General features: G+C 39.6%; 1 protein-coding gene across 8 annotated transcripts in view; it reads left to right on the top strand.

Annotated features, from left to right (window-relative positions):
* Positions 1-15,928, top strand: part of LOC138958880 (casein kinase I-like) — a 42,867-nt gene extending 26,939 nt beyond the window's left edge. The window contains exons 10-11 of one of the 8 annotated variants that reach the window (XM_070330196.1): positions 1,965-4,361; positions 5,556-9,482. In XM_070330196.1, the coding sequence (XP_070186297.1) occupies positions 1,965-2,212 (248 nt within the window). In that variant the 3' untranslated portion in view covers positions 2,213-4,361; positions 5,556-9,482. Of the gene's footprint in view, positions 1-1,964; positions 4,362-5,555; positions 9,483-11,576 lie in introns of those variants that run through there. The other 7 variants (XM_070330197.1, XM_070330199.1, XM_070330203.1 and 4 more) reach the window with 7 other exon arrangements.
* Positions 15,929-15,993: the final 65 nt, after the last annotated feature.

Genomic DNA, 15,993 nt, shown 5'->3' with positions numbered 1-15,993 from the left:
TCCTAACCTTTTTTGATAGATCGTGGGGTTGAACCTTCATTATTGGCAACAAAGCTATTTAATAAGTTTGGAAATATGCACACAACAGTACATGTGCCTACAAAACAGAGACAGGGTTTGCAGTTCTGCAAGCAATATTGGAATTCACTTTTTTTATGGACAATGTACTGTTTGAGCTGCATCAGTGCATGTGTTGATAGTGAACTCGGAACACAATGGTACGTAGTAAAGTTATGAGTTACCAAGATCTCTCTCTCCCTCTCTCTTTTTCTCTTTCTTTTTCTCCTTCTCTCTGTGTTTACAGATTTTATAAGTGACGAATAAAGCATGTGAAGAAATCAAGTTGAAAAAGCGTGCAGTGTTTTGACAGAACTGTCTGAAACTAAGCCGTCGTGAGTAAAATATCAGTTGCGTTTGTCGTTATTTTGAATCTCGTTATTTTGACTGTTCAATTTTGTTCAAAGAGATCACTCTGTTGTTTTACTTATTTTGTGTTTTACAAACTTTTCCTTTGTTGCCTTGTTTCTGCATCAAAGCGAAATTGTGTTCCTCATCAGTTGGAGACTTTGTTGATGCAGTCCTGTTTGAACTACTGGCCGTGGCTATACATGTAGTCATCTCCAGTCGTCTTTGAGGGCCAGCTGCTTTTAAGGGGGCAGTTTGATTGTCCTTTCACAAAAACAGCTTAGTTTCTTGATCTGGCATATCTGTTGCAGTCAATCTTTGGCATGCTGTTGACGTGACATCTCTTTCATTTTAAGGCAGGCTCATTCTGAGCAGATCCTTCTCCTATAATCACACTGAGCAGATCTTTCTGCTATAATCACACAGAGCAGATACTTCTGCTGGCAAGACAGTCAGGCCTGCTTACTTATTCTGTGGAAGTTTCTGATTTCTTGAAGGCCCAAGCTTGTATCCAGAGTAAAAATCTCCAGGTTCAGATGGATTATGCGGGCGTGTACTTGTTCTAAGTTGATCTTGAAGGTTGTTTTTTGTTCATCTTTGAACTTAGTGAATATTTTTAGTCGATCTGCAATGTTTGTTTTTTGGTTTATTGGTTGAGTTTTGTTTCTTTGTTTCATTGACATCTTTTTAACCACAGTGTAGTTCTTTCCATTGCATCAAAAAGTTATCTGTGGTCTAACTTTTCTTATCACTTGTCTTGAGCTGTGTACTGTTGTGGTCTTGCATGTACTGGTTGCATTAAATGTGCATTTAATTTCACAAGTGTCCTAAACTTGTATTCTGCATCATAGAATACAACATTTAAAGATGCACAGAGTATTATATAGGCAGGTACAGGTTTCAGTATCGTAATCTTTTCTAAGAGTCTGTGGTATATGTAATTGGAGATTGGTTTTTCACTGTAGTTGCTGCTCAAGATGCTGACATTACTTAACCTAGTTTAGCTCTGCTGTTAATATACTGTACATATAATGCTTAATCAAGTTAATGCGTTGCGGAGATTACATGCTGTTGTTTTCCTTTCAAATCCCTCTTGTTTTTTCCTTTCCTGGATGAGAAGATTGCACCCTAGGTGTAGAAACTTGCTTTTATCCTTTATTTTACTTTCATGGATTTTCTTGCATGCTTCTGGCTCCTCGGGCTCATTCCTTGATATCTAGTTCCTTTGCCTTGCATGCCCTGCTTTCAGTCTCTTTGTGAATGCAGTTTTTTTTTTCCCTTGTTTATTTTGAAACATTCATATCATTGAATATTTCCACTGTTGGTATTGTACCATTGAGGCTACTCTTTGTCTTTCTGGTCCACCTCGAGCTGTTTCTCTTGCCCACTTCATTATCAGTTCACCAAGTACCTCATTGCTCATCGCAGTCGATCATTCGTTCAGCACAAAGCTTCATCTTGGAGGTTCATCGTGTTTTGTTTGTGCTTGACTAAGTACTCTGTTGCTCAGGCTATTTGAGTTTCTCTTTTTGTTCTTTCTGTTTTTCTTGATTCCTCAGATGTTGTGAGGGGGTCAGGTCGGCCCAAGGACAGGCTGCCTGTGCGTCTGTCTTTGGCCACCAAGGGATCAGAGTCGCAGGAGGGGGTGACGGAAAGTCGGGCCAGTGAGCGCTTGGCTACCCCTTCCACAGGGGGGCGCCTCAGTTTCAAGGGCTCCGGTCTGCCCGTGCTCGTCAGGGACAGCTTCGAAGGCTCCAAAGTGCGACGCGTTGCCGCCGATGGTCGGCCACAGAAACAAAAACCCTGACACTTCCTTCATGCAGCTTTTTACTTTTTTTGTTGCTAGAGCTACTACAGCTAAGATGATGGACTTCAGTGTTGGGTGTCGTATGCGTTTTTGTCAGAGACACTCGTGTCAGAATTTGAAGAATGCTCTGCCAGCAGGTGCAAACCAGTGGAGTGGAGTACACACACACCTTTGTTACTTGTTGTGAAGTGCCAGGAGAAAGAATTGGCAGTTACACGAACACAAGGGGTGGGAGTGACAGCCAACACGTCTAGCATTAGCTGGCACATTTTGTTTACTCTGCATTTTTTGCATGTGTACAAAGAGTGTGTAAAAAAAAAAAACCAGGTTAAAAATAAGCGTGTGTGAGTTGAGACGTTTACATAAATGCCGAGCAGTGCAGGTGACATTGCTACCCACATAAAACCTTGATAACGTACGCTTGGTGTTGAAAATGCTTGACATTCAATGAGAGTGTGTGCGAACCATAAGACTTAACCTCACACAGGATCCGATTAGAAGTTGCAGGAGTTTGAAATTTGACATGACTGGAAGTGTGAAATGAATCGGATGAATGTTGTTCGGTAAGCATTTGATGTGTGAATGTAGGTGCTTGTTTGTTGTATGAATGGGGTTGTGCGTCTCTATGCTCAAAATGGGACTGACTGAAAAATGAGTGAGTTAAGAAGGTTGTGTGCTTGGTTGTGCATCTTTGATTGTCTTGAATTTTAAAAAAAGTCAATAGGGTGTAAGATGTTAAAAAAAAATCACTTTCGGGTGTAAGATGTTAAACTGTGGTTTTGAGTGAAGACAGAATGATATTGAGGTAACAAGTAAGACTGTGCTCCATTAAAAAGCAGAATTTGATTCTAAATGACGATCCTTATGTTGTACATAATCTCTCTGCCATTTGTTAACAATGACTACATGACTGTATATTTGTAATTATTGTGATTCTTGTTGCACCCAGCGTGTTTTTCTGTCTTGTTTGGGGGAACCAAAGCTTGGGAGTTGTTTTTAGCGTTTCTCTTGTGATTACTGTAACCTCACTGTACTGTGTTTGTCAACCTGGTAGGTCCGTGATATATACATACATCATCTGTAACTAGTGTATATAATGTATTTCATGTGTTCATAACTGTTAGTTTGTGTCTACCCCCCGCGGGTTAGGGGGAAGAATTTACCCGATGCTCCCCAGCATGTCGTAAGAGGCGACTAACGGATTCTGTTTCTCCTTTTACCCTTGTTAAGTGTTTCTTGTATAGAATATAGTCAATTTTTGTACAGATTTTAGTCAAGCAGTATGTAAGAAATGTTCAGTCCTTTGTACTGGAAACTTGCATTCTCCCAGTAAGACGGTAATATATTGTACTACGTTGCAAGCCCCTGGAGCAAATTTTTTATTAGTGCTTTTGTGAACAAGAAACAATTAACAAGTGGCTCTATCCCATCTCCCCCCTTTCCCCGTCGCGATATAACCTTCGTGGTTGAAAACGACGTTAAGGGCAGACCGGGTAGGCAAAATGAGTTATTTTTGGTCTCATACACCTTTTTGGGGTTGTTGCATTTTTCACACCTTTGAACATCCTGGAATGCATTCAATAATCTGCTTTTGTCATTTTAGACATGTATTCATGTAAATAAAACCATTTTCAAACCGATGTTTTGTTGTTTTTGTCTGTGTTTTATCAAAAAAATCGAAAAAATGGTCAACTTTGGATACTCCGTGCTGGTAAATGTGCGCACATGACATGACCCTTCGCTGTTCAAACTGTGTGGAAATTTCCGTTCTTCAAGATGACGTCATCACCGTTGGGGAATTTCCGTTGACATAGGCACAAAGAGAGAGAATCCGTTCCAACCGAAACCCCGGAATTAATATATGCAAATATATGTAGGTCAAAGGCATTTGGCGCAAGCGCAGTAGACAACTTATCAGTCCCCCGGTGTCAACAAATCCATGACGTTTTCACCGATTCAGCAGCATTTTTCAAAGTTTTGAGCTGCGGAGAACAACCCTAACATTGGAAATGTTCGGCATAGTGGCAAGAAATATCAGAGAAAGATGAACCAGCAGCAGCGAACAGTAGAAGGAAGTAACAACACTCCGAAATGAACCAACATTATCGTATTGAAGCAGACGACATTCTAAGATTCTTGACTCGACGAGGTGGGTTTTGCTTCTTTCTCTTTTCGATCTTGTTTGTTTGACAACGTGATTTATTGCACATTGTTATGTTGTTGTTGTCGTAAGAATGTGTTAGGGTTTGCAGGTAAATGATAAACAGTTTGTGTCTGAAGTATTTTGCGTGTTTCTTGATCCAATTTACTGACCATGCCGCCGCCGCACCCCCCCCCCCCCCCCCCTCCCTCCCTCCCTCAATCATCTCTGTGATATCGTCTTCACAACCCCTATTTTATTGTTCTTCGCTGGCCAGTCCTTGAGAGCTTACTATGGTGTAACATGTCATCATTATTCTTTGTCTGGGGTCAAACTGAGAAGCAGCATCTGAGCGATGTACGACTGACACAGTTTCTGTTTCTGGTCATTGACCGTAGGAAAATAAGTACCCTACTAGAGAGCGTTCTCTAATTCTAAAGGATTGGTTTACACCAGCATGGCTGACCAACCTATCATTGACAGCAATATTGTTGTCAAATCTTTTCCATTAACTAAGGAATAAAAAAATAGATCCAATTTACTTCACCAAAGAAAAAAAAAGAGTTAAACTAAAGGACTGGGGATGCAACTCATGAATCAAAAGCATAAAGATCACCTGCAAACAGTGCTAGGTTTAGGAAATCTGAAAATGTATACACACACACAGAACACACACACACACACACACACACACACACAAAACAGACAACAGACAAGAAACAAGCAAATACATAGCAAGTGTGATGAAATAAATTAATTTTAAAAGAAAAATAAGAAAAGAAAGAAAGAAAGAAAGAAAATAATTCAGCTACATGTAGTTTCAGTATTAGTTCCTGTGTGTATGTGATTGTGTGGTTACTCAAATCCCATAGTAAACTTGACATGTACATTTTGTGATAGGGGCCAATTAATGAATGTCTTTTGTGTGTGTGTGTGTGTTCGTCAACCGACATATGTGGGTACGAGCCGCTGAGGTGGTTGTAAGAAAACCCGCCTGGTTCAGTGGTTGGGGGCTGATTGGGATTTCTGATTTACCGGCCTAGCCAAAAAGTTGAGGTACACCCCATGTAACATGGTCATTTGCAAAATAAAGTACAAGCACTTGTTGACGTTTATATTGAGTCTTAAATTTTGCAGCTTATTACAAACAAAAACCATGGACAGTTGTATCAAATATTAAATCAGTGTTTGTGTATTTATTAGGTTGGAGCAAGGGGAGAGCCAGTCCTCCTGTGGTGGCAGCGAGGAGAAAGATTGACCTGATGGAAAAGTTTGCTAAACCGGAACTACCCTCTTCCACAGCAGAAACATCAGCTTTGCCATCTTCTGACCAACCATAAGAAGATACAGATACTTTGCCATCTTCTGACCCATCACAAGCAGATATGGATACTGGTATTGTGCAACGTCACTCCGCTGACATGTGTTGGGCTTTTGTCAACATTGATCAGCTCAATCTATTGCTGAAAGGTCTATATCCTGTACTGAATGCTTGTCTGATAGCAGTCTGATTATGAAAGAAGGTGATGCATCAGCCCAAGGATTTGCACAGGCCCTGCATCTGGAGTGCATATGAGTGTCCATTCAAGTCTGCAGTTGTTTACTCTTCTCCCGGTGTTTGCAACGCTTCGGGTGGTAAAGTTGCATTTTAAATAATCCGCGTATGACCATGTTGGTACATGGAAAGGGACATTCAGCTTTACAGAAATTTGCTGCAGTGTTAGGATTGAGCACAGAAATACTGTAATTAAAATGTTGCAACTTTTGAATGGCTTGATAGCTTTGTTCCATTTGTGTATATATAATTATGTAATGTTGTTGATGATTTGTGAAGCATCATTTCTATGCAATGGAATAAGAAATCAGTGCATCCGTTGGGTTTTTATGAGTCTGACAGTTTGGTTCTGATCAATATTTTCATATCAGCACAAACACAGATAATTGACTTTTTTAATGTTTTCATATGATTAATTTGATTATCAAATCATTTCCCCTTCATAGTTAAAGTGTTATTCTGGTTAAAAAAAAAACCACCCCATTAATTCAAGCTCTACTGTGGTACTAGTTTACCGGGGTACTAGTGAGACTCTTTTACATGCTGTTTTCTCTACATGTAATTTGAGACAAAATGTGGTAATTAAAATGTTGTAACTTTTGAATGGCAAGATGGATTTGTTCCAATTTTGTATATGTTGTTTATGATTTGTGAAGCACCATTTCTGTGCATGGAATAAGAATACAGTGGATTCCTTGTGTTTTTATGAGTCCGACAGTTTCGTTTTGATTCATATCTGCACTAACATAGATGAGTTTTCAAATGATTTTTTTTAAAAAGTCTGGATAATTTGATCGTCAAATCATTTCCCCATCATAGTAAAGTGGTTATTCTTATAAAAACATATCAATTCAGGCTGCACTGTGCTACTAGTTTGAGGTACTGGTTGGAATCTTTCAAATGCTGTTTTCTCTGAATGTAATTTTCAGACAAACATCTGTAATTAAAATGTTGCAACTTTTGAATGGCTTGATGGATTTGTTTCATTTTTGTTTATGTTGTTTATGATTTGTAAAGCGTCAGTTTTGTGTATGGAATAAGAGTTAAGTGCATTGGTTGGGTTTTTATGAGTCTGACAGTTTGGTTCTGATTCATGTTTTCATATCGGTACAAACAAAGATGGCTGTTTTCATATGATGTATATAAAAAAAATCCTGATAATTTGATTGTCAAATCCTTTTCCCTACATAGTAAAGTGGTCATTCTGATAAAAACATATGAATTCAGGGTGCACTGTGCTACTGGTTTTTTTATGTACTGGTTCAAATCTTTAAAATGCTGTTTTCTCTGAATGTAATTTTCAGACAAAACGCTACAATTAAAATGTTGCAACTTTTGAAAGGCTTGATGGATTTGTTCAGTTTTTGTATATGTTGTTTATGAGTTGTACAGCATCAGTTCTGTGTATGGAATAAGAGTTCAGTGCATTGGTTGGGTTTTTATGAGTCTGACAGTTAGGATTTCATGTATTTTTCTTATCAGAACTGAACCGGTAACTGAAAATGCTAAATTAAAATAATATATTGCTTAGAAATGCTTTTCGATACACAGAATTATTAAACACACACATATTGCTGCAAAGAAGAAAAATTGGATCAAAACATGCACTGGTTCACAAACTGCAACATTTTAAAATAAGCACATTTTATAACGTTTTTCTCACATTTTGGTGAATAAAACCCCCAAAAATTGCTTTTCACTCAAAATTTAAAATGGTTTCCCTTAATTAGGTTATTCTGCTTGCAAAAATCAAACAAGCAGCAAGCTGTTTCCAAAATAAAAAAAAAAAGTGCTTGCCTACCCTGTCCCCCCTTAAACACCAAATAAAGAAAGAAAGAAAGAAGTTTGTGTCTGAGAGACTCCTATCCTTTTCTGAAAGGAAATGACTCAACGTTTGGCTTAACCGCATTGAATACGAGACTGTTTGTGCATTGCAACTACACGTATTTGGATGACATTGAGGTCATGGTCGTTTGGAGTGCAAATCATTAGCAATCAGGAATAGACGAATTCCATAAATTACTCCTGTCAGGGGTTGTACTTAGGCCTGTGAAAGAGTAGTATCCTTTGAAATTGGAGACAAAGCACGCTGAGCTATATACGTATATTGCTCATTTTGTATAACAAAAAAGAAAAAAGGCTGTTTGGGGAATATTCAGTAACAGCTTGATATGCCTTTTTCTAATATAATTCACTGTGATGCCAATGATGTGTTTCCACTGGTTATTCGAAGTGAGCTATGTATAACTCAGCTTGCCTCACCTTCAAGGAATATAACTTTTTCACAGCCCGTGAAAACCCTGCTAATTATTTCCCAACATCGTCAATTGCAGGTGTTATGGTTTGTTGTTGTTTTTTAAACAGAGGAAAAAGAAAGAAAAAAAGAGTACAAGACCTAGTGTGCCTTCAAAGCCACCTAAACCTACTAGCCAAGACCAGTAACTTGAGATGAAACCTGTCATTATTAACACAAAGTCTTGCTAGAATGATAATGAGGTGTTTTCTTGAATGATCAGAAGTGAAGAGAGCAAATGCGTGGGATGCAGTAAGGTTTAATCTTACTGTTGAACATGGTGGAAGAGCAGCGACTCACTGCACAGAACATCTGCAAATTATGGAACCATGTGGACAGAACATACTTTAGAGTTTAGTGTTGTACACTTGGAAGCACTTGGATCTCATGAATAAATGAAGAGAGTGCAAGTTTAAAATAAAAAGCATAAGCTTTTGGCATTAATATGAAGTGTAATTTATTTACAATGCAGTCTTATAACGCTATCCCGTACATTTCTTGACTAGTCTGAAATATATGAATTTGCACCTTGTTGGAATGCATGTTCTTTTTTTCTGGGGGTTATTAAATTGTAGATCAATGAATTCTTCCGGCACAGCACTTGCATTGAGTTCTGCGTGTAACTGAAGTGGAAGACGCATGTTTTCTTAATAATGCACTGGTACAAGCATACTGCAGAAATAGTGAGTCTTCAAAGATATGTAGTGTACCACACTCTTTGGAAGATGTGAGGTTTAAGGACAGTTTTCATTGCGAAAGGTATTTAAGTTAAACTTAGATTTGAAGCCTCCCCCCCCCCCCCCCCCAAACTGGGGAATACTTCTGTTTGGGTGGGTTTTTTTTATGGATATATAGCTGGCAGGATAGGAGAGATAGTCAGTTTTTTCTTACCTGTGTATGTAATAATCCAACATACTTCTTGTAGTTGTACAGTTTCAACTGTTTGGGTCAAAAAGCAGTCACACCCCAACCGACCCCACCTTTCTCTGTCCGTCTTTCTGTCTCTGTTTCACTCTCTGTGTCTCATTCTCTCTTTCTCTGTTGTATGCACACACATGCATGTACACACAAATTCAGGCATGCATGCACTTGTCAAGTTAAGCAAACATCTACAGACACTTATATACTGTATGTTGCACTGAATTTGTCACTGTATGTTGTATAGTTGTATGATTATTATTAGCGTGTCTGGTCTGCAGTTGATACTGTGTTTGATTATGAAAGAAGCAAATGAGTTCTGTTTTTGGGGGAGAAAAAAAGTGAATAAACCACAGTCTTCTGATATGTTGTTTTAGCTGGTGCTTTAGTCTGAAAAGGGTAGCTGTATGACTGAACTGCAGAAAGGTTTTCTGCAATGCAGTACCACAGCAGTATACACACTGGTTGGCACAAACATACAACGTGCACACGTACACTCAAGGACAAACATGCACGTGCACACACACACACACACACACACACACACACTATTAAACACACACACACACTGTCATACTCATACACACACTGTTAGACACAGATAGATTCACATAGACACACAGGCATACATGTACGCACACACACACACACACACACAGTGGTATTGACATGGTCTCATGAGTTCACATGTTTCAAGTTATTCTTGCATTCAGTCCAACACAGTATGCTCTCGGCAGCATTTGCGCCATTCAATCTGAGAAGGTAACAAAGCTTATTCCCCCCTCTGCTTCTTTACCTCTGTAAACTTGTAGAGCTAGTTATTTTTTGATAATGACCCAGCAACCAAACAAATAACGAGCCAGCAACAGCCTGAATCCTCGATAGTGCAATGGGTTGAGAAGCTGTTCTGTTTCGGTACTACTTTTGCGACTGAAAAGTTCCGAACGCTCTATACGTACGAAGTATACATCTCTGGAGCAAACAATACAAACATACCGCATTTAAATTAACAACTACAGGCCTGAACACATGAATCTCCATATAAAATCCATGAGTTCGGTTGTTTTCTGAATCTAGATCTGCCGTGCACAAACGTTCATCACAAGCAAATTCCCAAGGCAAGTAACTCATACTTTGTCTAGCGACAAGAGTAGTTCCCCTTCTTTTCACTCAGTTTCTTCGACAACACTGACTGCAATCTGACGGTCAGTTTTCAACAATATTTCATTTTATAAACAGATCACACGCAACCAAATGCACACGTGTACTTGATTTTAGTCCAAAACAGGGAAACTGACAAGAAGTGTTAACAGAATGGAATGATTTGCACGGAACTATACAACCGCGCATTAATCGATCGCCTGCGCAGGTTGACTGGTTGAGTGATTCGGATTCGATCAAACTTTCGCACAAAAACTCCTGTTTTCTTTGAATAACTGAAGAAAGGAGGAATAAAGAGGTTACACACCTCGTCTCAGTGATTATTAAAAATAATGGTCTCAGTTCGCGGTCATGAAAAAGCTCGCTGCAGCCCGCATTTTTCATGATCCGCCAACTTCGACCATTATTTTTAATAATCACTGAGACTCAGCATGTAACCTCTACATAAACTGCCAACAATTTCAAGCAGAAAAACGACACTACTGCATGTAATTTCAACATGTACATCATTCAGGCACACCTTTTTTTGTACACTCATGCATGGAAACAAAAAAAGTTTTAATTTCAGTAAAAAGTCTGGAACAGAGGCACGTCAGACAAAGGACCAATGAATAAAAATGAATACTGGAGTGGGTCGCATGCTCTGAGTGTGATTCTGAACTATGGCTATGAATATCTTGGATGGCGTTTTAAAAACAGTTCAGTTTTATTAACTTAATTTAAAATGTCAGCACACATAAGTGTTCAGTGGAAAATTTGAACACTACGGTGTTCCAGATTATGCTCTGAATCTGAACTACCAATATATCTTATTAAGTTAGTTTTAGAAATGCACAAAGGCTTGAACTGCTTAAGCAGTCACTGTTACAACTAGTATGTAAGAAATGTTAAGTCCTTTGTACTGGAAACTTCCATTCTCCCAGTAAGGTAATATATTGTACTACGTTGCAAGCCCCTGGAGCAATTTTTTGATTAGTGCTTTTGTGAACAAGAAACAATTAACAAGTGGCTCTATCCCATCTCCCCCCCTTTCCCCGTCGCGATATAACCTTCGTGGTTGAAAACGACGTTAAACACCAAATAAAGAAACTGTTACAACTCACTTAATATGCAAACCAAATCAGGAATTGGCTTTCTCTGACACTATTTCAACATGTGATACAAGTCAAACCTGCACGTAGTCTTCTCTGATCACAGCCGTCATTCAATCTGTTAAAGTCTGCACGTTTGATCTTATTGCAACACTCGTTCAATCTGTGGAACAAAAGTCTGACATTTTCCTCCATTTTTGTTACAGCAACCTCCCCCCGTCCCATCTCCCGAGAGCGAGAGAGACGAAGTAGCACTCGCCTCCACCGTGGCATCCCGACGGGGTCGGAAATGCAGCGCGAAATGACCCGCATGTCCATGACCCCCATGCAGCAGGGCCCCCCCATGATGGCGCAAATGAACTCTGGGCTGCGGCGAGGCAGCGCCTCCAAAGAGGACAATGCTCGATCAGGCTCATCCAAACATGTACGGAAATGACGGAGCCCCTCCCCCTTTAGTGCCAACTCCAGCCAGCCAGCCATCCGTCACGGTGATCTCTCGTGCGTGACTCGCCCACCCACCCACCCACCCACCCAGAGCCCTGGCCTCACAGAGCCGCCGTCTGTCAAACAGTCATTGGTTGGCGTCGATATGTGAGGGTCATCGTTGTTGCGTTGCCTGCCTCTCTTCCAGTAGTCAAAAAAATATTTGGGGACACGTCTTCTTTGGCCTTGAGGAGAAGTGGACATGTCTTTTACGTGTGCGTCCGTATGTCTTTTTGAGTGCTGCGTGGGTTTGTACGAACTGATGTTTTTTTCTGACCAGGTTTTGCATTAAGTGCGTACAACTGTGTGAGAGTTTAGAAGAAGTAGAACTGAGATTTGTGTGTGTGGAAGACAAAGAAGAAATCCAGACCCTCCTGGTCAACCATACATACCAGGCCTCCATGCGCCAAGGACCAAGCTTGCTACAATTTCAAATGACTGACGATATATCAAGCTGTTTGGTGGACAGGTATTATCAGTAGTGGTGTTGGTTACTGTGTAGATGTTAGTTGTTGTGTTTGTCATTGATGAGAAGGGGATCTAGGGCATGATTTCTGCAGATCTCTAGTCCTCTACCGCTACATGTACTACCATTGGTTCTACTAGAGTACAAGTACTACCACTACCACTACTACTACGACTGTTACTAGTACCACCACTAGTTCGTATGACTAAGCTTGTGGGCTGAATGGTACATTTTACTCATTTTTTAATTAAAAAAAAGTCACTCATTATGTTGCAGTCAGCACTTGCCTCTTTCATTCTAACAAAAACAACTATCTGCTTCATCTTCAAGGAAAGATGAGAATTAAACACGAAGACAAATAATCCAAGCAGTCAGCAGATACATTTTTCAGTAGCATAACTTCTGCTGGAAAAAGCAAAGTATTACAAGTAAATGTTTGGAATGTTGTTGACAACAGGCCATGCGTTTATCCCATTTCAAAAAGAAAAAAGAAAAAGCGTGTGGGCATGTCCACCCATCAAATCAAAGTGCACACTTGTGTGAATGAAACTTTGAATGTTTATGATTGGGGTAAGCTTTAAGTGTTCCACTCTCAGCTGGCTGGATGCCAGGTTTTTAGCTGTCTCACTGTCATCATTTAGTCTGAGTTGCTGAGTGGTGCATGTGTGTGAATGTGTCAAGTTTTAATGTGTGTTTGAATGGCATCCTACTGACATGACTGGTTCATTGTTCTGTCCCACGCCAACTGTAAATAAAAGCATATGTATGGATGATCAGTTTTTGCATGACTGTCCCAGAGAAGAAAGAAAAATCAGCTTTTTGTGCGTGATTCAGTCCTAGAGAAGAAAGAAAAGTTGTCTTTATGTGCGTGATTCTGTCCTAGAGAAGAAAGAAAAGTTGTCTTTATGTGCGTGATTCTGTCCTAGAGAAGAAAGAAAAGTCAGCTGTCTGTGCATTATTCTGTCCTAAAAAAATAAAGAAAGGTCAGCTGTTTGTGCATTATTCTGTCCTAGAGAAGAAAAAAGTGACAGCTGATGGGACTTCTGCATGTTGTACATAGTGTTTGGTGTTTGTTGCCATTGATTTGAGTTTGCAGTTTGTCTTCTGTCTTTGGTGGGGTTGTCTTGACTGATCACCGATGTGAAAGTTTATCTGTCCATTGCTCATGTCCATTCACCGTGTACAGAAACTTCAATGCTCACCTCAATCATTGGTTCTGTTGTCAAGCACTGTTATCACTATACATGTATCACTTTGTGGGAGGATGGATTAAGAACAAGAATGATTATTACTCGTCCTAGTGTTGTCCTTGAAGCTTTGGTGAGCACTTGCTAATTACTAAATGAGTGTTATTTGACCAATCATTATTACATTGAATTTATGAGTGAGATGACTTGTAGCTTTGTTGTAGGGTGCGTTTCACATTTTGCATTCAGTCGACTGCCTTGAAAAACAAGCCTTTCGTGTTATTTCTTTTTTTCTTTTCTTTTTTATAGTCTTGAATTTTATTGCCTTCAGCTATAGAGCCCTGTTGGGAATAGCATGATTGTTCTCCTATAAGATCAAATGGCTTGATATATTATAACTACTGGGAAGCATGAATTATCAAAGCTGCCTATAATTTGTAACATCATACTCTCCAATCATTGTGATAAGACAACTCTCCAATCATTGTGATAGAAAAATATATATATTCTCCCATAACTCCAGCCGCACAAAACTGGAAGGGTTTGGGGTTTTTGTCATCAAATATTGTGAAACATAAAATTACCAGGGGATGGACTTCTTGACAATACTAGCAGCAAGAAATGTTGAGTGAGCATAAAGCTAAACAAGTGAGAACTGTAAATGTAAATTTATTTACAATCGGCCTGCCATTGGCTAAGTCCAAGAAATGTGTGCCATTTTAGATTTCAAAGGCTGCAAACCAGACCAGTTATCAGGCATGGGAATTGTCCGCTGAACGGCGGATTTCCGCCGAATTTTTTTTTTGTTCCGCCGAAAATGCAAAAGTGTCCGCCGAAAAAATAAAGGGGGGAGGCACACAAAAAAAGCACCGGTTACTTTGGCCTTTGCGCAAAAGCCCGCGAAAACTTTCCGTACTTTGTTCACGCACTGCTACCGCCCGCCTCAGTTATTGAACTTTTATGTTTGAAAGTAAACCAGATTGCACAGATTGTGTTACAAGTTACATTTTCCTGTTTGTCTCAACAGATTGATTTTTTTTACAAATTTAAACCATATAATACATGTATATATTTTTTTTCTTCAAAAAAGCAAAAATTGGTAAATTTTTGTACTAAAAACTCTGATTCTAAAAACAGAATTTAATGGCAAACTTGGAGCTCAGATGACACCAGGTTGCACCATCTGGGTTCTTTGGAGAACATTTTTTTCCGGGGGGGCATGCCCCGGGACCCCCCTAGTAAGGCTAGGCGCTTCGCGCCGTCGACTTATAAATTGTCCGCCTTTTTTACAATTTTCAATTCCCATGCCTGGTTATTGCGCGCACAATTACACCTGTGTGCTATAGTAGTCCCCATAAGGATTAGATGGCGAACAGAGTGATTACAACAGTCCAGATATTCAGTTGCGTTTGTTTCTTTGTGTGATTGTGTGATTTTATTGCATGTACACATTCAGCATTTATCACACCCATGAAGAATGAACAGTTCTTTTTATTAATTTTAACAAAAAAGTGAAACAAGAAAAAGATAATTGTTTGTGAATGAGAGAGCATGCTGTAACCCCGGGTGATGTTTTTTACTCTTCAAATGTGTCCATGCCAATTGTACTAATAATCATCACGTGTAACATTCTGTTCTGGTCACACTCTGTAAATGTTGGGGCGCCCGCAGTGGGGCACTGCGGTTATGAAATTAAAGGCCCCTCCTGTTTTTGGAACCGCAGGAGCTTTCTAGTTTGCTGTTAGGTAGATTTTTGGTTCCTCTTTCCTGTCATGCTCTCTTTTTCTTCATGAATTCTTTTCTTTTTTCTGCCTTCTTGCTCATTCACCTGTATTTTTTCCAAAAATCTCTTCTCTTGCCACTTGTCTCGCGATTCATGTATAGTTTAATCTGTTAGTGTTCTGATGTAAGTCCAGCAGTAGATAGGTTAAGCCTATTTTAACATACTGGAAACTGGTAATCTTCCAGTAGGTATTAATTTAGTTTTACTAAAGCCTGCTGGGACACAAGTAATGGGTTAGTGCATTTGTAAACAGGAATCGCTTGACAAGTGGCCCCCTTCATCCCCCCCTTCCTCGTCCTGATATGGCTCTGCGTAGTCGGCTGGACGTTAAGCAACAAATAAACAAACAAACAAACAAATGTTGGGGCAGTGGAGAAAGGAAAGGGGGGGAAAAGAAGTATATGAAAAGGGAGAGGGTTTTTTGGTATGAGAAGGGGGATGGGGTTACAGAGAGGGTGACATTCAGTGTAAAAAGGAAGGGCAGGAGCTTTCTCTCGTGTGAAATGCATGCAAAGTGAGCCTCCATTGTCATCTAAATTGAACAGGTCAGTTAGGGAGCTATGCAAGCGTGTCTGCTCGTATGGCTTCCCTGTTTGTGTAATAATGTAAAATATATAAATACAAACATCTTTTAATATATGAGGAGCTTCTTTTTGAGTTTCATTTGTGTTGAAGGAGAGAGTGTATGGAAGTGTGTGTGTATA

This window comes from Littorina saxatilis, linkage group LG2 (assembly GCF_037325665.1).
Source record: "Littorina saxatilis isolate snail1 linkage group LG2, US_GU_Lsax_2.0, whole genome shotgun sequence".
NCBI lineage: Eukaryota > Metazoa > Mollusca > Gastropoda > Littorinimorpha > Littorinidae > Littorina > Littorina saxatilis.
The sequence above is the reverse complement of the archived record's forward strand: the minus strand, read 5'-3'. Positions and strand labels throughout refer to the sequence as shown.